Below are 23052 nucleotides of genomic sequence, written 5' to 3' on the forward strand. Positions count from 1 at the left end.
TCTCTCTCTCTCTCTCTCTCTCTCTCTCTCTCTCTCTCTCTCTCTCTCTCTCTCTCTCTCTCTCTCTCTCTCTCTCTCTCTCTCTCTTTGGCAGGTGCACCCAGATGTCTACTGGCGGGAAACAACGGAACTACTAGGGAAAGGGTTACCTCATGATGACTCTGTGAACGACCGGGCGCCGGGGTCCAGGTGAGGGTGGTGGTGGTGGTGGTGGTAGGGGGCAGGAGTGGTGGTCGTGGTGGTGATGATAGTGGTGGTTGTAGTAGTAGTAATAATAGTAGTAGTAGTAGTAGTAGTAGTAGAAGAAGGAGGAGGAAGAGGATGATGATGATGAGGAGGAGGAGGACAGTATGAACGAAAGAGTGGAAGAAGGAGGGGGATGTGAATAAGATGTAAGAAGAAGAAGAATGAGAGGAGGAGGAACAGAAGGAGAAGGAGGAAGAGAGAGATAATCACGATACAAGATAAAGAGGAAGAAAAATAGGAGGAGGAGGAGGAGGAGGAGGAAGAGGAAGATGAATTGTAGAAGGAAGATAGGAAAAGATGTATGGAGGAGTGGAAGAGGAAGAAGAAGAAGAAGAAGAGAATATGGACAAAATAAAAATGAAGATAAAACAAATGACAGATGGAAAGAAAAAGAAGATTTGGAAAAATATAAACACATTTTACTCTCTCTCTCTCTCTCTCTCTCTCTCTCTCTCTCTCTCTCTCTCTCTCTCTCTCTCTCTCTCTCTCTCTCTCTCTCTCTCTCTCTCTCTCTCTCTCTCTCTCTCTCTCTCTCTCTCTCTCTCTCTCTCTCTCTCTCTCTCTCTTCTGATAACCTCTCCCTCTCTCCCCTCACCTCTCACAGGATCATAACAGCTCCCCTCTCCCTCTCCCAGACTGATACCTTTCCCCCCTGTCTTTCTCTCCCACATAACCTCTTTTTTCTCCCATAGATTCATAATTTCACTGTCTTCCTCTTTCTCCCATATGTAACCTCTCTCTCTCCCTCTCTCTCTCTCCCAGGCTGATGACATCGGACGAAAGGACACGCGTGATGTGGGGGCGGGCGTACCACAACACTTTCAGGAGGGAGGGCGCCATGTACCGGGGAGATCCGCCCTGTACCTACCTTCATCCGGTACCCCCACAGGTGCACCACTCAGCGCACTCTTCAATGTACCACTGTCAGGTGCTTAAGGTACGTGGGTCTGGGGGTGGAGGGGGTGTGAGTGGTTAGATTAGGTTAGGGTTGGGTTAGGTTAGGTTGGGTAGGTTAGGTTAGGTTAGGGTTGGGCTTGGTTGGTAAGGTTAGGTTAGGTTAGGTTGGGCTTGGTTGTGTTACGTTATGTTAGGTTTTGTTAGGTTAGGTTAGGTTAGGTTAGGATAGGTTAGGTTAGGTTAGAGTTGGTTAGGTTAGGTTAAGGTTGGTTAGGTTAGGTTAGGGTAGGGTAGGTTAGGTTAGGTTAGGTTAGGGTAGGTTAGGTTAGAGTAGGGTAGGTTAGGTTAGGTAAGGTTAGGTTAGGTTAGGTTAGGTTGGGCTTGGTTGTGTTACGTTATGTTAGGTTTTGTTAGGTTAGGTTATGGTTTAAATATTTTGTTTATTTGTTTATTTGTTGTTTTTTCTCCTCCTCTTTCTTTTCTTTCTTGTTTATTCAGTCAGCAGCTTCCTCCGTCAGTTCCCTCCCCTCTGTCTTTCCCTCCTCTCTAACTACTCTTAATTTGGAGTTTTTTGCTTTTTATTTCCGATTCCTTTAAATTTGAACTATATCTTATACTTTTCCTTTTAACCCTTTGACTGACGCTCGGTACACCTTTCCTTCATCATCAAGCATGCTGAGACATCTTTACTTGTTGAACAGCCACCTCCAATCTTTAAACGGGGTAGAAATTGCAAAATCCATTCGTTTTAATCCTCTTCTTTCTTGTAGATGCTTATAAAGATTTCATGCATTACCTCTGCTGGTGTCAACTGTTTGGTATCACAATGAAGAGCGTTGATATTACCAATATTTGTATTTATTTTTATGTTTCTGGCCGAATAAGTGTAATTGTGGTGAAACGCAAGAGATTTTTCAAGTTTCCAGTGACAGGTTAACAAAATTTCTACATTATTAACAGGAGAATCACTCTTGAGAATCCGGTTAGTCATCTCTGGCTTCTGAAAACAGTCGAGGTGAAGGGCAGAGCGTCCTCAGAATATACCTTATTAATCACTTCCCTCACTCACTCCCCCCACAGCTGGCCAATCAAGGGTAGGGCGCCAGACGGGCCACTCAAGATCAAGATTAAGCACGAGGAGAAGAAGGTGGCTGAGCTCAACGTGTTTTCATAAGCATAAGAGTGTATCAGAAACATAATGTAGCTGATCTTGATGTGTTCCTTCTCTGTGCGGGACCAGGTAAGCTAATCACCCACCGCCCTCACCTGTACGGCTTTTCTTAAATATATATTTTTCTCTTGTATTATTTTATTTATTTATTTTTTTATTATTATTGTTTGTATGGGTCTTGGTAAATAAATAGGCGTGTTGTTTATTTATTTATTTTTTTGTTTATAGCTTCGAGTTCTGATAAGTTTACCTGTTTGTTTGTTTGTTTGTTTGTTATATTTATCAGTTTGAGTTTTAGTAAGTTGTTAGTCACTTCCTCACTAGTATTTTTTTCGTTTTTTAAATTTATTCTTACTCGTTATTTCGTTTATCTTTATTTTTCTAAGAGTTTTTGATAAGATAAGAAGATAATACATTTCCTCTCTCTCTCTCTCTCTCTCTCTCTCTCTCTCTCTCTCTCTCTCTCTCTCTCTCTCTCTCTCTCTCTCTCTAACCTTTATCTTTCATCTTTTTGTTCTGTTTTCTTTTACTCTGTTCTATCTATTTATTTATTGTTTCTCCTATTTTTCTTTTTTTTCCAGTTACAGGAAGTTGTTGTTGTTGTTGTTGTTGTTGTTGTTGTTGTTGTTGTTGTTTAAGGTTTCCGTCTGCAGATAATTTTCTTTTTACTTTTGATTGACTTTTTTTTTGCTTTGCTTTCTTCTTCTTCTTCTTCTTCTTCTTCTTCTTCTTCTTCTTCTTCTTCTTCTTCTTCTTCTTCTTGGGTCCTTTCCTTTCTCATCCTTATCCTTTTCTTTTCTTTTCGTTGTTTTTTCTCTTTCCTACGTACTTTTCCACCTCTTCCTTTCCTTCTTTTCTTCCTATTTCCTCTCCTCTTCCTTCTTTTCCATCATCATCATCATCATTTTCTTTTCTTCTTCTTCTTCTTCTTCTTCTTCTTCTTCTTCTTCTTCTTCTTCTTCTTCGTCTTCTTCTTCTTCTTCTTCGTCTTCCTCCTCCTCCTCCTCCTCCTCCTCCTCCTCCTCCTCCTCCTCCTCCTCCTCCTCCTCCTCCTCCTCCTCCTCCTCCTCTTTACTACTGATCAGCTTTTGACATTTAAAAATAAGAATCTGAAGGACACCTCTCTCTCACTCTCTCTCTCCTCTCTCTCTCTCTCTCTCTCTCTCTCTCTCTCTCTCTCTCTCTCTCTCTCTCTCTCTCTCTCTCTCTCTCTCTCTCTCTCCTCACAGCTTTCCTTCCCCTCATGATCTCCCATTTTCTCTTATTCCTCCTTTTTTCGTCTCTCTCCTTCGCTTTTCCCCAAATCATTACTTTTCCTTCTCACTTCTTCCTTTTCTTCCGCCCATTCCTTCCCCCTTCCTCATAATCTTATTTTTATTTTATTTTCCCTTTCCTCCCTTTTTTTTTCTTCCTCTTCCATTCCCGTTTGCCCCAAAATTCTTCCTTTTCCTCCAATTATTTTTTTCCTTTTCTTTTTCTTTTCTTAAGATCTTACTCCTTCCCTTTTTCCCCCACCATTCCCTCTCATTTCCTCAATAATTTCCTGTTTCCTCTCATCCCTTCCTTTCTCTTCCCCTCACTCCTCCCCTTTCTTAAAATCGTCCTCTTTTTCTCTCCTTCCTCCCCTTCCGTTCTCCTCACTCCTCCCCTTTCTTAAAATCTTCCTCCTTTTCTCTCTTTCCTTTTCTTCTGTTCCCCTCACTCCTCCCCTTTTTTAAAATTTTCCTCTTTCCCTCTCATTTCTTCCCATTCCTTCCCCTCTCCTCAAAATCCTTCATTTCTTTCGCTTTCTTTTCCTCATTTCTTCGTTCTTCCTTTCTCATTTCTCTCCTTTCCTCTAAAATCTTGCTTTTCTCCCTTTATTCACCCCCTCCACCCACCTCTCTCCTTTCTCTCTTCTCTCATACACCTCTCGTTGCCTAGTGAGAGGAGAGAGTGGGAGAGGGGGAGGGGGAGGGGGAGTCCTACCCTCTCTGGCGCCATCTGAGTGGAGTTCCTATTGATCTAAAGGAAAGGGGGGGGAGAGGGGGGGGAGAGAGTGAGGCGAGAGGGGGGAGGAGAGAGTGAGGGGAGAGTTAGGGGTTGTAGTCAGATTGGCGCCACGCTCTCTCTCTCTCTCTCTCTCTCTCTCTCTCTCTCTCTCTCTCTCTCTCTCTCTCTCTCTCTCCTCTCTCTCTCTCTCTATCTCTCTCTCTCTCTCTCTCTCTTGTGGTTTCTGAAGACTTCATTTCTCTCGTTTTGGGCCCAATGAGAGAGAGAGAGAGAGAGAGAGAGAGAGAGAGAGAGAGAGAGAGAGAGAGAGAGAGAGAGAGAGAGAGAGAAATACTTGTCACTTAGATAACCCAAAATTTGAAGTTGTGATCTGAACTTGTTTTTCTTCTTCTCTCTCTCTCTCTCTCTCTCTCTCTCTCTCTCTCTCTCTCTCTCTCTCTCTCTCTCTCTCTCTCTCTCTCTCTCTCTCGTAATGTAATTTCTTCCTTTATCGCAGTTTCTCCTTATTCCTTCCTTTATTCAATTGTTCCTCATCCCTCTATTTACTTTCAGGATTTCAGTTAAGTTAAAGAAAGAAAAATAAAAGGAAAAGAATGAAAAGAAAACAAGAAACTGAGATGGAAGTATTATTATTGTTGTTGTTGTTGTTGTTGTTGTTGTTGTTGTTGTTATTTTATTTTTGATGACTTATTGCATAAATAGACAAACAGACAGATAGATAAATAGATAAATTGATAGATAGATAGATAGATACATAGATAAAGATATAGGTAGATAGATATAAATATAAATAGATAGATATAGATAAACAAATCGAAAAAATAGACATATTTAGACAGATAGAAGGACTGGTAGATAGCTGAGGTAGATAAAAGAAAGAAAGAAACATAGATAGATAAGTTTATATAGATGGATAGACGGACAGAAATAAACAAATAGACAAAATAGACAAATAAATAAACATAGATTATAACAATATTATTATGAAACAACAACAACAACAACACAACATTTGATAATACAACTATAGAACACAAAATATAGACAGACAGACAGACAGACAGACAGACAGACATCAATTATTTATATAGAGAGGAGATAGTTTAGCATTGTTTACACGACAGAGTGAGCAAAGAGAGAGACCCACACACACACACACTCTCTCTCTCTCTCTCTCTCTCTCTCTCTCTCTCTCTCTCTCTCTCTCTGTGTGTGTGTAAGGTGATACTGAAAATGGGAATCTAATGATATTTTCACCTCTAATAGATTGTGTGTTTTCTTTCCTCCCTCCTTCCCTCCCTTTTATTTTTCTCTCCCTTTCTCTTTTCATTCCTTTTTTTTCTTTCGTCTCTTCTTCTCGCCCATCTCTTCTCTGTTCATGTTTTTGTTTTCTTTCTTCTTTATTTTATTTTATTTTAGATACATATACAGACAGCCTGACAGATAGATAAGTAGATGGATAGACAGATAAACAGATAGATATATAGATAGATAGATAGATAAATGAATAGGCTAATTGATTGATAGACGGATATAAACACACACACACACACACACACAGAGAGAGAGAGAGAGAGAGAGAGAGAGAGAGAGAGAGAGAGAGAGAGAGAGAGAGAGAGAGAGAGAGAGAGAGAGAGAGAGAGAGAGAGAGAAATTAATTGGTAAACATACAATCAGACAAATAAACAAACATAAATAAAAGCCCCAGACAGCAGCAGCAGCAGCAGCAGCAGCAGCAGCAGCAGCAGCAACAGCAACAGCAACAGCAACAACAACAACAACAACAATAACAACAACAACAACAGCAACAACAACACATACAAACACCCATACACCCATACTATCACACCCCATCTACTAACACTGTAAACTTTCGAAACACCCTGTAATTTAATCTACTCCTTTAAACTTAAGTAGATCCTATTCTAACTTAATCTAATCCCCTTTGTCTTCATCTAATTCTCTTTTAACTTCATCTAATCCTCTTTAAACTTTTTCAAACCCTCTTTAACTTAATTTAACCCCTTCTAACTTAATCCAACCCCTTTCAACTTAATATGTTCCTCCTTTAACTGAACTAAATCCGCTTTTAACTTAATATAACCCTTTCCCTTTAACTTAACTACAACATATCTGTGTGGTTGTTAGCTAGTTGTGTGAACGAGTGAATGAGCGAGACTTGTGTGAGGCATGAATACGTGTATGAGTGAACGAGCTAGGCTTCAGTCATAAGTGTTAAGTGGAAGTGCGCGGCCTGGCGCCGAGAGATCACCTACCTCCAGCCTTCTGTTCACACCTTCTGTGAATAAACACCTGCACTGTTACCTGCGTTTCCTGTGCCCCTGCTGGTCAAGAGTCGAACATGGCGCAGTGAGTAGGATCAGGACAAGGCTGCAGTGGGTACGGCGCAGAATGGAGAAGCAGTTGGAGGCGCTGGCTGCCCTGCTAGCGCGACAGTCGGAGCAGAGTCAGGCTCTGCTAGCGCGACAGTCGGAGCAGAGTCAGGCTCGCGAGGAGCGTTTAACCCAGCTGCTGGAGAGAGTGGGGACACAAGCTCCCAGTCGCACCACGGCGAGCAATGAAGGCGAAACCACAGCCCGCAGCACGTCTACCCAGGGCGCGAGGTTCCCGACGTCCGCCACCATCATTCCTCACTTAACGGCGTCAGCATCTTTACGTGAGTTCGACACGTGGCGCCATAAGTTTGAAGGATACGTAACCCTCGCCAGGATAGACTGTCTCTCCCTGGCTGAGCAGAGGGCGGCACTCGCTGCTGTCCTAGACGACGAGTGGACCCGTACACTTCGCTACGGGATAAGCTTACCGAGAGACGCGGAGTTAAGAACCATCCTCGATGCAATGTGTGAGTACCTGCGAAGCCAGCGCAACATCATCATGGATAGAAGAGACTTCTACTCCCGCGTGCAAGAAACGCAAGAAGGTTTTGACGACTTTTTATGTGCTGTAAAGGAAATCGCCAATTTCTGTGACTTTTGCGACCAGTGCATAAACCATCAGCTGCGTGACAGAATTGTCGTTGGGACACGAGACGAAGTGGCTCTGAAACGCATGCTGGAAAACAAGAAACTCACCCTTGAAAACGCCATAGATATTTGCAGAGCATCAGAGAGCGCTAACCAGTGTAGTGCAGTACTAAGGGGCGGCTCTCACTCTTCGAGCCATGGTGTGAACGCTGTCTCGAACTACAGGAAGGGCAGTTTCGGGGGCTCAAGCCCCACGGGCTGTTATCGTTGTGGCAAAGATTGTCGCAGTGACAAAAGGGGATGCCAGGCAATAGATAAAGTGTGTCGTAACTGCGGGAAAAGAGGGCATTTTGCGAGTGTATGTCAGCAGACAGTGAGGAAACGACGAGGAGCTTCGAGGAGTTCCTCAACTGTCTCTCCTTATCGCGGTGCAGGCCCGAGGCGGGGAGCCAGTGCCAGTGTATACCAGCTCTTATCAGGCGTATACACAAAGACGGTGACGGCACGACCTGCGCCCCAGGTGCTCATTACCGCCACACATCCCGCTGGAAGAGACAAGATTACGTGGACTCCTGACTCTGGGGCCGAAACGACCGTTATTGGCCTCGACACGGCAACACTCCTTGGAATCCCGCCCTCCAGCTTGGCGCCCGCTGATGGTGATGGACTTTATGCTGCCGGTAATCACCCCCTCACCTGTGTAGGAACTTTCTCGTCGCACTTGCAACTGGGCGACAGGGAAGCTGAGACTGTTGTGAGCGTGGTGAAGGAGGTGAAGGGGGCGCTGCTTAGCTGGTACGATTCCATCGCTCTCGGAATCCTCCCCGAAGATTTTCCGGCTCAAATCCGACCGCTACGCAGGGAAGAACAGCACACCGGCAACAGCTCCATCAAGTACCCGACCGCCCCGCAGCCACCTCTATCTACGCCCACAGAAGTGATCAGCTGGCCTCATTCCTACGACCCAACGCCACAGCAGCGTGCGGGGCACGCTGCTGCTGTGATCAAGGCCTTTCCCAGCGTCTTCGAAGCAAAGGAAGGTTTACGTGCAATGGCTGGTGGATCCATGGCCATCGAGTTGACAGACGACGCTCGACCCTTCGCCGTAACAGCATCTCGTACAATCCCTTACAATTGGCGTGAAGAAATTAAGAGCCAGTTGGAAGAGCTGCTTAACAAGGGAATCATCGAGAGTGTGGACTACCCTACGGCATGGTGCCACCCCATCGTGCCTGTCCCAAAAAAGACATCTGGTGTAAGGCTGTGTGTTGACCTGACACGACTCAACCGTTACGTGAAGAGGCCCGTGTATCCAGTGCGCTCACCTCATGACGCCATCGCCTCGATCGGGACCGGAGCAGTTTGGTTCACCACTCTTGATGCCAAGATGGGGTATTTTCAAGTCCCCATTAGAGAAGAAGACCAGGATTTAACCTGCTTCATAACACCTTGGGGTCGGTACAAGTTTCGGCGAGCGGTTATGGGTCTCGTCTCGTCTGGAGACGAGTATAACCGTCGAGGAGACCAAGCTCTCGGCGACATACCTAACACCATCAAGATCGTGGACGACATCCTGGCCTATGACTCCACCTACAGTGCGCACTTAGCCCATGTCATTCAGATTGTGCGGCGGTGTGACCAGCACGGCATCACTCTCAACCCACAGAAGTTTACATTCGCGGAAAGAGTGGTAGATTACTGTGGTTACTCTGTTTCTGGACAAGGCTACACGACAGACTCAAAGAAAGTTAAGGCAATCTCTGACTTCCCACGACCACAGCACATCACCGACTTACGATCATTCATGGGTCTTACAAACCAGCTTGGAAGCTTTTCTCCTGCTGTGGCTGCAGCTGCACAACCCCTCAGAGATCTCTTACGCCCGAAGAACAGTTGGTGCTGGTCTCCTAACCATGAAGAGGCGTTTGAGAAGGTGAAACAGTGTCTCGTCAGCCCACCTGTCTTGGCATACTTCGACCCATCATTACCAACGATCCTACTCACTGCGCCATGTTCGACTCTTGACCAGCAGGGGCACAGGAAACGCAGGTAACAGTGCAGGTGTTTATTCACAGAAGGTTATGGCTCGATGGGGGGTGGAGCATCGTGTATCTTCACCTCATTATCCACGCTCCAATGGTCACGCCGAGGCAGCGGTCAAGTCCGTGAAGAAGCTGATCCTCACGACCACACAGCAGGGACACCTGGACGAGGATGCGTTCGCTCGCGGGTTGCTGGAACTGCGCAACACTCCGAGGGCGGAAGGGCGATCACCAGCACAAGTCCTCTTCGGTCATCCTATGAGGTCCTGTGTCCCGGCTCATCATCGCTCATACGCTCAGCAGTGGCAGCGCGCTGCTGATGAGTGCGACGCCAAGGCAGAGCGACTGAGGAAGAAAGCGAAACTTCGCCACGACGCGTCCGCCCGTACTCTTCCTCTCCTGCACCTCGGTGGCCACGTCGACGTTCAAGATCACACGACAGGCCTCTGGGATCGCCTGGGTGTCATCGTGGCTGTTGGGCGAAGGAGAGACTACCTCATCAAGATGGGCAGCGGTCGCGTGATGTGGCGTAATAGAAGACACCTACGCCCACACAGACCTCTTGCTCCCCTTCCTGTCGAGCAGCACACCGCTCATGGCGGTGCAGCGCTTCAGCATCAAGGTCACGAGGAACACCACCATCCCGGCAGCCCGGAGCATCAGGGTAACGGGGTACACCGTGGCCGAGAGCAACCAGAGCGTCGAAGCAGCCGACAGCGTAGGGAGCCGAGACGACTGCAGGTGCGGTGGCACCGTAGCACCTACGATTAGTCGTACGTGTTCATTGTACGCTGTGTTTGTTTTGTGTATATGTACCGTGTTTTCTGTACTTCAATCATTGTAACTTTGTTTCATGTGTTACGGTAGCCATAACAAAGATAAGGAATCTTCCTTATGTCTCGGGGGAGGTGTGTGGTTGTTAGCTAGTTGTGTGAACGAGTGAATGAGCGAGACTTGTGTGAGGCATGAATACGTGTATGAGTGAACGAGCTAGGCTTCAGTCATAAGTGTTAAGTGGAAGTGCGCGGCCTGGCGCCGAGAGATCACCTACCTCCAGCCTTCTGTTCACACCTTCTGTGAATAAACACCTGCACTGTTACCTGCGTTTCCTGTGCCCCTGCTGGTCAAGAGTCGAACAATATCCACTATTAATATAATCTTACACTCTTTAACTGAATCCAATCCCCTTATAATTCAGTCTAAACTCCCTTAACTCAATCCAATCCCTTTATAACAATCCAAATCCCTTATAACTTAATCCAATCCCTCTTTAACTCATCCAACCCCCTTTCACAGATGCTCGGGGACTGGATGGTGCTCAAGATGTCGCCCAAGAGAAGGTTCAGTCGCCTCATGAGATTCTTCGGCAGTGGGGACTTTTGGTGCATGGCGTACTTCCACGAGCTGAGTGACATTAAGACTGAGGGAACCATCGTCAAGGTGAGAGAGAGAGAGAGAGAGAGAGAGAGAGAGAGAGAGAGAGAGAGAGAGAGAGAGAGAGAGAGAGAGAGGAGGGGGGGGATGAGGGATTTAAAAAGTACGGTTATTATCTTGATCTTGTCCTTGTTTTTGTTTTGATTCTTATCCTTTGTGTATTTTTCCGTTTTTTCTTTTATTGTTGTTGTTCTTGTTTTCTTCTATTTCTTGTTGTTGTTCCATTGTTCTTTTGATTTTTCGATTTTTCTCGTTCTTTTCTTGATTTTGTTCTTGTTCGTTTGGTCCTTGTTCTTATTTTATTATTATTATTATTATTATTATTTTTATTATTATTATTATTATTATTATTATTATTATTTATTTATATATTAATTAATTTATTTATTTTTTATTTTTTTCTTACGTTCATTGGGTCTTGTTGTTTGGTCCTCATCCTCCTCTTCCTCTCTTCACCATATTTTTTACTCTTTTTCATCCCATTTCTTCCAATATTTTTTTTTCTCTCTTTCTCTGCCATTTTTCTCTCGTTTTCTGCTCCATTTCTTCTTTCTTTTCCTCCTCCACCATTTTTTCTCCTTTTCTCTTTCCTCTATCTGGCACCTTTCTACTCCACTGTTTTCTTCTCCATCTCTCCTCCGTGTGCATGCTTGACGGCCATTCAGTGACTTATTTTCCGGTATCATTACCTCTGGGGTGACATATTTTCCAGGCTCATTACTTCACTGCGAGTAATGGATACGAGTCATGCATGGAACATTAGATAGATTACGTGATTGTTCCTTAGATAGCTTATTAAATTGACTGTCTTTTATTTCTAATTAAGAATTAGTACGTGTATTATCATTATTTTCTTTTTTTTCTTGTTTGTTTTTTTTTCTTTTGATTTTTTTTTGCAATTTTCTTTCGTTTCATTTTTCATCTTGTTCTTTTGTTCTTTTTTTTATTCGTTTTTCTTCTTCCCTCCCATATAATTTATTTTCAATCTTTATTCATTTTCAATCTTTTTCCTCTTCATCCTCCTCTTATCTTCTTTCTATCTCTATTAACCTAACCTAATCTAACCAAACTCAACCCAACCCAACCCAACCCAACCCAACCCAACCCAACTCAATCCAGCCTAACCTAACCAAATCAAAACCAGCCTAATCTAACCCAATCCAACCCAACCCAACCTAACCTAACCTAACCTACTATACCTTCCTATGTACTTACCAACAATCCAACTTAATAACCTAACCTAACCCAATACTAATTAGTGAACCTGCAAATCAACCCAACCCAACCTAACCTAATGTTGCCACAGGTGTTCGAGGACAGTGGTGCGGTGGTGGAGGTGACGCTGCAGGTGGTACAAAGCTACACAGAGTCATACGTGCCCCTGGGTATCCTGACAGGCCCCTTCATGCCCACCCTGCTCGACCCCACCCAGCTCACCGCCACCCAGGGGATCACCATGCCAGGTCACTCCCCCTCCAGTGACCTCTACCTGGCTGACACGGCCATACACAGGTACTGGGTCACTTGCGTACGAATATACAGATGTCAGTTAATTTCTTTCCATCTTTCTGTTGATTTCTGTTCATGTTTGTCTTTCGTAAACAGTAGGGAAGTTTGTAAAAGTTTACTTGAGTTATTTGAGATAACTGCAAGATGTGTGTTACTTGTCTATTCATTAACTCCATCTAATTTTCTTTTTTATTTCTTGTGTTTTTGTGTTTCTCTTTCATAAACAGAAGGGAAATTATATGAACAGTACCTTGCATGACATGAAATAACTGCAAGATACAGTACTAGTTTATCTATTTTAAACATTGAAGTAACACACTGTAACTTCATTCCACAGTCTGTTCCCTCTCTATTTCATGTCCAGTTAACTCCTTTCCACTCTCACCCATTTCTTCCTGGCTGATTAAATATTCCATCTGTTTCATTTCCCGCAGACTAATCAACGAAAGCAATACAAACAAATCAGTAGAGCTTTTGAATGTAGAGGTGACACACTCCAGGCACTTGTCCATGTCGTCTGTCCGCCTGCGTGTCCCCCATGACGGCAAGGAGACGCTGGTGGCCATGGCGCACACCCTTGATGCCAACACCCTGCCCTCGCCCGCCTTGCTCAAGTGCCGTGATGGGGAGATGCAGGTGACTGGGTTAGGTTAGGTTAAGTTAGGTTAGGTTACTTAGTTAGTTTATAAGTTAGGTTAGTTTAATTGGTTAGGTTTGGTTGGGTTGGGTTGGTTGATTGCTTAGGTTAGGTTAGGTAAGGTTAGGTGGTTAGGTTAGTTAATTGGGTTAGGTTAGGTTAGTAAAGTTGGTTGGGTTAGTTTAGGTTTGGCAAGTTAGTTTGGTTGGATTAGGTTAGGTTAGTTGGTTAGGTTTGTGTTGAAAAATAATTCGTCTTACAGAAAATAATAAAAGTAGTTAAAAATAAATCATAACATAAGCAAAACAGAAGAAAATAATTGAAAAAGAACCTAACCCCTAGTTCATCCTTCCCCAGAGTTACCAAATGCCGATGTGCGACCACAGTGCGGGGGAGCGAGCCATGGTGATCAAGACACACCGCGGGGACTGGGCGGTGCTGGTGGGGGCTTGGAAGGGGCTGAGGGGTGGCATTCCTGGCACTAGATGTGAGTGTATTGATATGAACTAATCATCTATCTCATTCTAAACCGTCTAACTTCAATGAGTGTGTTTTGCCAAGTCTCACAGTGCTATAGAAACTGCTTAATTATCTTCCCTCATCCTTAAACACAGTAACAATAAGATAGAACACTACAGCACCCCAGCAGTCACCAAACAGCCTCTCCTCTCTGACAGTGAAGCGAGGTCTGCCTGGGAGTCCTGGTCAGCTGGTGGTGCGCTTCCACTGCCCCCCCTCGGCTCCAGCAGTCACCTTGACCCTGCCTTATGAACGCCAGTACTACACGTTTAGCTTACACGACCTGGAGATTGATATGAGGAATGGTGTACTGAAGGTGGGTGAGGAGCAGGAGGAGGAGGAGGAGGTGCTAGAGGAAATAGTGTGTGTGTGTGTGTGAGTGTGTTTTAAGGCAGGGTGTGATGATAATACCTTCGTAATTTCTTGTTGCTTTTTAAATTTTCAGCCTCTCTTTGTCCGCATGATATTATATACTTTTCTTTATCTCTGTTAATTCTTTTGATGTACTTTTTTTTTTTGGATGGGGGTGGGAGAAGGAGAGTGAGGCAGGGAGGTAGTGTAGTATAGAGTTGTGTGTGTGTGTGTGTGTGTGTGTGTGTGTGCAGACCATCATTCATCTACCCACAGGTGAATGCTGGCACAGACGAGTGGGTGGAGAATATAGCCTTGGGCCTGAGCATCACTGTTCTGCACGTGTTATGTCAACCGCGCATGGCCGAGGAAATGCAGGACTCTGTTGATGGCGCCCTGGGGAGCACACCAGACCCCCTCACATACCCACGACGCATCCCTGTGGAGAACCTGAAGATGCTGGGGGCAATGGGGTTCTTCTGTGCTGCTGCCCCAACCAACGCACTAAGGAAGAAAGAAGTTTCCGACACGGTGACTGCCGCTTGTACCTCTCACGTTGTTGCTGGGAATATTGGAGCCGGCTGTGGTGCGTGTGGTGGCTGTGGCGGCTGTGGCGGGGGTGAATATTACATGACGTACCTTAATAGCAACATGGGGAACTGGGTGAAGAGTGATGTGGACATGGGGGCCACAGGGGACACAGGAGATAATTGTGCCTGTCATGTGGATTCTGGCTTCGATCCATTCACCCACATGTTCTCGAGCGATGGTGGTGACTGTGGCGGTGACGGGGGTGACTGTGGTGGTGATGGGGGTGGCTGTGGGGGATGTGGGGGCTGTGGTGGATGTGGTGGGTAGTGGTGAGGGTGTGGGTGATCTCTGCGTGCCTTTGGGTGACTGCCTGCCTATGTAGAGCCCTGCGACTTGCAATGTAGTGGATGGTTGCGATGGTTCATTAGCTTTCCTACGTTCATAACACCTGCAAGTGCTCCTCAGTGATAGTCTGGCAGTACGTCCTCACCTTCACTAGATGACATGGTGCCCACAGGTGGAAGTAGGGAGACACGTGTTATATGGAGATTGCCCCATGTAGGCCTGGTGGCTTCTTGCAGCTTCCCTTGTTTCCTTATGTTCTTATGTTCTTATCACTACTACTGGGTATTTTAAAAGCACTGTTTGTGAGAAGAGAGTAAGAGAATAGGTCCATATAAGATCCTACACTGATAAGCCTTAAAAACTTACAAACTTCAGTACTTTTCACCTAACAATCAAAAAATGTTCAACTGGTGTTTTGGAGCACAGTTTGTGGAAGATGACATAGCTAATGCACAAAATGTCATATTGAGATTTCTTGCCATACTCATAAGCCCTAAAAGTACCCTTAAATTTCAGTACATTTCACTTTAAAATAAAACAATGTTCAAACAGGGTATTAGGGTATTGTGAAGCACAGTTTGCCAAAGATGATATAATTGATGCACAAAATGTCACTATGAGACTCCTCCCACATTTATAACCCCTTAAAAAATACTCTTAAATTTCACAACTTTTCACTTTAGAACAAAAAATGTAATATGGTAATGTATTTTGGTGCACAGTTTGTGAAAGGTGACATAATGCACAAAATGTCAAAATGAGACTTTCTACATTTATAACCCATGAAAGAGTTGAGTACATTTCACTTTAAAATACATAAAATGTTGCAGTAGGGTATTTTGAAGCACAGTTTACAAGGAAAGGACACAGTTAATGCACAGAAATCAAGAAAGTGCTCTCCTACACTTAAACTTCAGTCTCTTTCACCTCTCAATAAAAAAAAAATCTTTCACAGGGTAATTTTTCAGCACAGTGTTTGAGAAAATGACACATTTATATAGAAAATGTTATAAAACCTGAATGTTCTTCTTTCACTGTATGTTTCACTACAGAATCAAAACAAAGCTCACAGGGTATTTTGTAAGCACAATTAGTGAGAACAAACAACAAGACAGGTGTTAAAAATGTCCAAACAATGCTTTCTTACATTTATAAGTGAAGAACAATGTTGTTTAAATGCAGTGCTCTATAAAAAAAAAATGAAAGCAACGCCCCCACAAGGCATTTTTTAGTGAAAATCATAAAAAAAAAAACGTTGGCCAAAGTAGAAAATATCAAAATAGGCTTTTTTACATTGTAAGTTTTAAAAGAAATTCTTACATTAGTAAGCCTTAAAATGACTGTGTAATGGAGGCAGGCGGTGAAGGAAACACAGGAGTATTGCATCCCTTACCAGCTTCACAGTGGCTCCTTTGTACTCCTCTGAAGAAGCTGCTGTGAAATTAGGCAGGAATAAAGTACTTGCTCTCAACCAGTGTTCCCTTCACCACCTGCCTCCAACTTGCAACGATGTCCTCACAATGTTAGAAATGTCCAAATGAATTCCCCTGCATTAAGAAGCCTTGAAAATAACAATGGCTGCGGAAATTGCATAAATGAGGCTTTTCCTGCATTTACGAGCTACATTTTTGTTACGTTTCCCACCATTCTAAGCTTCACAAAGGACAGAAGCTCAGTGAATAAATGAAGCTTTTCCTGCATTCATAAGCCACACTTCTATTATGTTTCCCACCATTCTGAGCTCCATCAGGGAGAGAGGGTGGTGTAGGAAGCTGTCTGTGTCTAAGTGAGCCACACTGAGCCACACAGCACCGCCGCGCCACACGCCAGATGCCTTCAGTACTCAAGAAAGACACCTCATATTTATTTAACCCTTTCACTGCTCTACAATTGTTCCCACACAACTTGTTCTGAAGACACACACAAGTAGATTTTGGCTTCTTGTCTGTAGAATCATTTAGGAAACTAAGAAAAGCAAGTACCTAAAGAAAGTTGTTTTTTCCTTTTTTTTTTTTTTACTTTTTCAGCCCCCTAAGTAATTCTACAGACTGGAAGAGACAAAATTTACCTTCTTTTCTTTATTAACTTTTCTCTAGTCTCCTAAAACAGCCTGGGAAAGACAAAAATTCCTCTTTTATTCTCTATTTTTCCATTAGTGTCTCCTAAATAATCCTAGTCTGGAGAACACAGAAACTTACATCCTTTTCTTTATTTACATACACACACAGTTTCTCCAATAATCGTGCAGTATGATGAGGAAAAATATACCCTTTATTCTCCATGTATTTTCTTCTACAGCCTCTTAACAAATCAGAACAAAACGTGCCTCTTTTTGTCCATCTGTTTTTCCCTGTAGAGTCTCTTCATTAATTCTTCAGCTTGGAAATTATCAAATTGACTTCCTACTCCCCATGTGTTTTCTACAGTCTCATAATTCTACAGCTTAAGAATGGAAAACTTATCTCCTGCTCAGTGCTTATTTCCCTCCAGTCTCCTGAACAATTTTACAATCTGGAAAAGACTATTAATATGCTGTTCTCTTATGTATTTTTCCTCTATTCTTTTAAATCTTCACTCTATACCAGGCCAGCTATCATATACAGGGTGGGCCAAAGTACCATACACTTGTATACACACCACTCTTATACTAATCATACAACTTAGAAAAGACTGAATTTACCACCTCTTCTCTCTTTCCTTCAGTGTGTGTGTGTGTCTTCTTGTCTCTATGCAAACAGCTTATCACAGTGATCTGAATACAAACAATGAACAAGCTCAGCAGTGAAAGGGTTTAGTCATAAGGAACCCGGCAGACTGTTGGATCTTTTGCCACAGTCCACCGCAGCACTGGTTAATGTTAATGTTTTCAGAGATATATTAAAAAAAACAGAGGACTATTTAATTAAGATGGCCATATTTCCATAGTCTAGTATGAGTAGATTTTAATGCTGTTTATTTATTTATTTTTTATTTATTTATTTTTTTTTGCTTTGCTCAGATGCTACTTTTGAATCTTGTGTAGTGGGTAAGTGTGTAATATATTATGTACCAAGTGTGGCTCTTATTCACCTGCCTCCTGTGTTTGTAAGGGTCAGAGACACACCTATAAAATTGTGGTGTACTGATTTGAGATGGAAAGGTGATGAAATGAAATGGATATTGGTAGGGCACATTGCCAGACAGATAGAGATGATGATAATGATGATGGTGATGATGATGATGTGTTAAAAATAACTAGTGAATTACATACTAAGCTCATATATCCTGTAACTGGAAGAAGCTTTAGGATGTTATTGAATGAAACGACAATTGCTTTTACATCTTTGTTTTATGGCTAGTTTTCATTATACAGCGTTGTACTTGTGTTACTTCACGGACGATTCCTTGTTACAGAGAATGCTTTAGTTAGAACCTTAATGTTTAGCAAAGGTGTGTTCAGTTAGTCCCTGAGGTGAAAGTGTTGGTTACTCGGCAGAGTCTCAATTAATTTAATGAAAACCTCAATTAATTGCAGAAAATCTCAATTAATTCAGTGAAAACCTCAATTAACTGCAGAAAATCTCAGTTAATTTAGTCAAAACCTCAATTAATGATCAACAAAAATGTACTAAATCAGTCCCTGGGATGACATAAATATCAGATTACAATAAGTTCTCCAGTAGTGTTAAAATAAATAAATAAAACAACTAGACCAAAAAATCTCCATTAATTCAGCAAAAAAATCTCAGTAAATGTTTATCATGGGTATATTAAATCAAGTCCCTGAGATAACACAGGTGTCACTTCACAAGACCCACAATAAGTTGTCCAGTAGTGTTGAAATAAATAAATAAAAACAACAAGACTACAAATATCTCCATTAATTCAGCAAAAAAAATCTCAGAAAACATTTATCATGGGTATATTAAGTCAAGTCCCTGAGATAACATAGGTGTCACTTTACAAGACCCACAGTAGGTTCTAGAAAAACATTACTTTCTTAAACCTACACTACAAATTAACTCACCACCACACCATCTACCCGTCTGTCTATACAAACCAAAATACCAAGACCCACAGCATGTCTTAAGCCTCCAACATCACCACACACCATCTACCCATCATTTCGTTTTAGCTACTCCTCTTCTTTCACTACATCCATAAACCTCTTAGGCCTTCCACTCTCCCATAACACAACCTATACAAACCACAACACACTGTACAACCCCACCAGACCTTAAGATAGACTAGAAGGGGATCTCCTCACCATCCCAGCCATAGTACTTGCCCGAGTTGTCAATCCCCAGGCCGTCAATGATGTTCAGGAGGTAGCCGACAGATTGCTGGGGGGAAAAGAGCTTGTCGGCTGGTACATTCTTGTGGTATGGCCGAGAGAGAGCTGTGTCCACTGTGCCTGAGGAGATGTGTTTGGTTAGAAGTGAGGGTGGGAATGAAAAGACTGGGGTTTGTAAGGAAATGCAGGAATGGGTACACAAATTGTAATTATTCTTGTTAGGAGTGATGGAAGGAGATAATGAGAGGATTGGGGATTGTAAGGGAATGTTGGGGCAGGAATACTTAGATGGGGAGATTCTATTGATTTTTGTTAGCTTAGGGGAAAGGGAAGGAGAGAATGAGAATAATGGGGAATGTAGGAGAATATTTGGGCAGTAACAGATGAAAGAAAGATTTTATTTACTCTATATTATTTATTTATTTAAAAGGGATTCTAGCCAAGTGTAACAAGAGACAGAAAAAAAAAACCCACTGAAAATGCAAGTCCTCAAAGAGATTATTGTCCAAAAGAATTAAAAAATGATTTAGAGAACTGTTTTGACAGATAGATAGATTATAATGTAGGATACTGTGTGTGTGTGTGTGTGTGTGTGTGTACCTGGGTGAAGCGCCACACAAATGACCTTCTTGCGGCCGCGTCCCAGCTCAATGCTCAGGTTCCTGGTGGCCATGTTGAGTGCAGACTTGGACATGCGGTAACTGTACCACCCACCCAGCTTGTTGTCTGCAGGTGGACAATTATATCAACCCTTTCATTGTGACATGACATGATTAGCAGCAGCAGAAGCAATGCGTGAAGTCTTTGTAAGCATCTACAAGAAAGATAATGATGAAAAAGAATATATTTTGCAATTTCTTCCCAGTTCAAAGATTGGATGTGGCTGTGGAACAAGTAAAGGTGTCTCAGAGTGACAGTTTATTAGGAAAAGGTGTATCAGGCAGGAAAAGGGTTAACCAATGGAAAAAATCACCTTATTCCTGTCTTTAAAAAAATCATGTTTGCTTTTAATGCCAAAGCAATTCTATAACTCAAAAAAAATATAAAATTTGTCTTTAGTACCTCATTCACTAACTTAAAAAATCACAAAATTAACTCTGAGCACCAAATTAATTCTTTAACTATAAAAATATACAAAAATAACTTTTGTTACCAAATTAACTCTATTATATCAAATAAACGCTGGCACTTTAAAAAGTCATAAAACTAACTTCTGGTGCCAAATTAAAGCTAAAAAAATATAAAATAAACTTCTTGTACAAAATTAAGTCCCAATAACTCAAAAAATATCATAGAAGACAATCAAATTCACTTCCAGTTTCAAATTAACTTTCAATAACAAAAATAAATAAATAAATAACCCTCCACAAGCCTCACTCCACCTACCCCCAATGGACCCCACCCTGGCTGACATGTTGACCACCACTGCCGCGTGCTGCTGCCTGGCCTCTGCTGCCTGCCTGCCGATGCTTCCCTGCCCGGCCTGCAGCAATGGACCAAAGTACTTTGCCATCACCAGTGGGCCGAAGGTGTTGACTGTGAATGTGTCTTGAAGTGCCTGCAGAGAGAGAGAGAGAGAGAGAGAGAATATGTACAAACTGAACTTACATACACACACATACGAAATTAATTCTACTTTATAAGCTTTTTGTTCTTTTACTTATTATTATTATTATTATTATTATTATTATTATTGTTAAAGAAAGACTGAATGAGAAAGGAATGACTGTACAGCAAGGAAGAATAAGTGAAAAGGAGAGGAACAAAGAGTGAGCATACAAAAAAATCACAATATTTACTTGTATCACTAAACTAGCCATCCACAAGCCACAAGTCTTGCTCCACCTACCCCCAATGGACTCTTACAGAAAACTAGCAAAGAGAATAAGGCCAAAAGTGCAAAGTGGAAGATTAAAAAGGAAGGTCACAGCTGAAGGGAATAAACCATTTGAAGAAAGACTAAATGAGAGACAAAAGACCATACAGCAATGAAGAACGAGTAAATGGAAAGCAAAAGTGATGAGTAGATGAAAAACCCAAGACAAATGACAAGTAAGCCACACCTTCATGGACACATCCCTCAGACTGGTTTCGCCACGTCCTGAGGGGCTAAGGATGGCACTGCAGTTAATGAGGAGGTCCAGTGCCTTGCCGTGAGTCTGCTGTACATGTTGGGCTGCTGCCTGCACCGCCCCCTCACTTGTCACATCCAGCTGCACCACGTCAATAAGGCTTGGGTGCTCCGACTGAGGGGAAGACGAGAGAGTGAGGATTAGAGGTACTGTTCTGTTTTAGGAATAGATGGAAGGGTTTGATTTATTTTTGTTAGGTTAGGAAAAGGGGAAGAAGGAAGGAATATTTGGGCAGGTATAGATGAAGAGATTTAATTTATTCTTGTTAGTTCAGGAGAAAGGGAAGAAGGAAGGAATATTTGGGCAGGTATAGATGAAGAGATTTAATTTATTCTTGTTAGTTCAGGAGAAAGGGAAGAAGGAAGGAATATTTGGGCAGGTATAGATGAAGAGATTTGATTTATTCTTATTAGGTTAGGAGAAAGGGAAGGCAGTGAGAGGAATGGGGAATGTAAGGGAAAGTTGACAGGAATAGGTGAGATTTGAAGATGATGAGAGTAATAGGGAATGCAGGGAACAGATGGAAGTTAGGAGTGGGAATAAAGTATGCCTGTCTTAGTTCATCAGTCTGCCAACAAACCATTAACACACCTCCTTGTATCTGTTTAGCATACGGCACATAACTCATACCTTTTGCCAACACCTTAATTAACACCACTGCCTTCTGAGCTACCCTGGTGTTTGATAAGCAGCTTCCTCTCCTTCCTTGACTAACCAGAAAGTAACAGTGTAGCCAGATGAGTAAATAATATCCACCTCATCCATAAACATACCTGATGTAACTGTGTACGTGAGAATTAAGCGAAAAATGTAATAATGACACATGAGATATATTTTGTAATGGTGAAGTTTGATGTCAAGGAGTATTATGACAAAGAGAGTAAGTTACCTGAAGACTTCTAAGCCCTTCAGCGCCGCCAGGGTCCCGACAGCAGGCAATGACGGTCGTTCCTGGGAGAGTCACTTGTTACTATGGGTTGAGTGTGAGGTGTGTTTATGTAACCTCTAAGGGATGTTGCTGATATGATGTGCCATAATTATGGTGACTTTATTGATGGAGAGAAAAAGGATGGAGAGAAGAAAAAGGAGGATGAAGAGGAAGAGATTGAGAAAAAAAAGGGGAGAAAAAGGAGGGGAAAAAGGAGAAGAGAAAAAGAGGAGAAGGAGGAGAAAAAGAAGGAAAAAGAAGAGGAAGAGTTGGATCTGTCTGTTTGTTATGTACTTTTACATTTGTTTGTTTATGCCTGTATGTCTGTCTGTGTCTCTGTATGTCTGTGTTTATCTGTCTGTCTATCTGTATATCTGTGCCTTCCTGAATCTATATACCTGTATCAGTTCAAAGAAAATTCAGGTGCAGAGTCATACAAAAGGCACCACCACACCTCCCACTTTTATACCCCCTCATTCACCTCTGCTGGCCAAGGCACGGGAGAACTGCAGCCCCAGGCCTCTGCTGGCTCCCTGGATCAGTGCTGGGCCCATCTCGCCGCACACTGTAAAATATTGGTGGGGGTTTAACTTCTACCCTTTCTTCTCCCATCAAGACTATTTTCAATGATGATTAGTTGTGTTCTTTTCTATTAATGATATACAGTGATCTTTAAACTATCCCTAGAATCATGAAAACTCCCTTGAAAACACCTGTAACTTACCTTGGAGCGTATGTCAGGTCGAAATAGTTGTCTGGGAACACGGACTTTTATTTAAAGGGCCGAGGCGGATCACTCACTGTTAGGTAATATTTGTTTAAATTATGTACTAGATCTGTTTTTAGCTCGTTACTCAGCTTTGTTGGGGCTAATACGACTGTTGGGATGTCTAGATGTTAGTTATGGATAGTGGCAAGAGTGTCTCTTATGTGTACGATGTAAATAATGGTAAAATTTCCTATATGTTTATATTTTGATGACATTCCTGGATGAAGATTAGACATTCTGAAAGTTATCCATAAACTGATGATTACCTAACTACTTTTCTGTAAAAAATAAG

General features: G+C 42.6%; 2 protein-coding genes across 2 annotated transcripts in view; one reads left to right on the top strand and one right to left on the bottom strand.

Moving 5' to 3' along the window:
• Nucleotides 1-17710, top strand: part of LOC135094295 (uncharacterized) — a 30677-nt gene extending 12967 nt beyond the window's left edge. Inside the window, 8 exon segments of the mRNA XM_063994290.1 lie at nucleotides 95-189; nucleotides 1009-1210; nucleotides 10629-10772; nucleotides 12073-12278; nucleotides 12710-12911; nucleotides 13270-13399; nucleotides 13590-13747; nucleotides 14059-17710. Of these exon segments, the coding sequence (XP_063850360.1) occupies nucleotides 95-189; nucleotides 1009-1210; nucleotides 10629-10772; nucleotides 12073-12278; nucleotides 12710-12911; nucleotides 13270-13399; nucleotides 13590-13747; nucleotides 14059-14640 (1719 nt within the window). The 3' untranslated portion in view covers nucleotides 14641-17710.
• Nucleotides 17711-17967: 257 nt separating this feature from the next.
• LOC135094480 (C-signal-like) lies at nucleotides 17968-22982 on the bottom strand. The gene is made up of 7 exons (XM_063994604.1): nucleotides 22716-22982; nucleotides 22473-22556; nucleotides 21953-22014; nucleotides 20995-21177; nucleotides 20318-20489; nucleotides 19532-19657; nucleotides 17968-19051 (listed from the first exon to the last, which is right to left on the bottom strand). Exons 2-7 carry the CDS (start codon nucleotides 22543-22545, stop codon nucleotides 18885-18887), a joined length of 783 nt encoding a protein of 260 aa, XP_063850674.1. The 5' UTR covers nucleotides 22546-22556; nucleotides 22716-22982; the 3' UTR covers nucleotides 17968-18884.
• Between the last annotated feature and the right edge of the window lie 70 nt (nucleotides 22983-23052).

Source organism: Scylla paramamosain, chromosome 45 (genome assembly GCF_035594125.1).
Source record: "Scylla paramamosain isolate STU-SP2022 chromosome 45, ASM3559412v1, whole genome shotgun sequence".
NCBI lineage: Eukaryota > Metazoa > Arthropoda > Malacostraca > Decapoda > Portunidae > Scylla > Scylla paramamosain.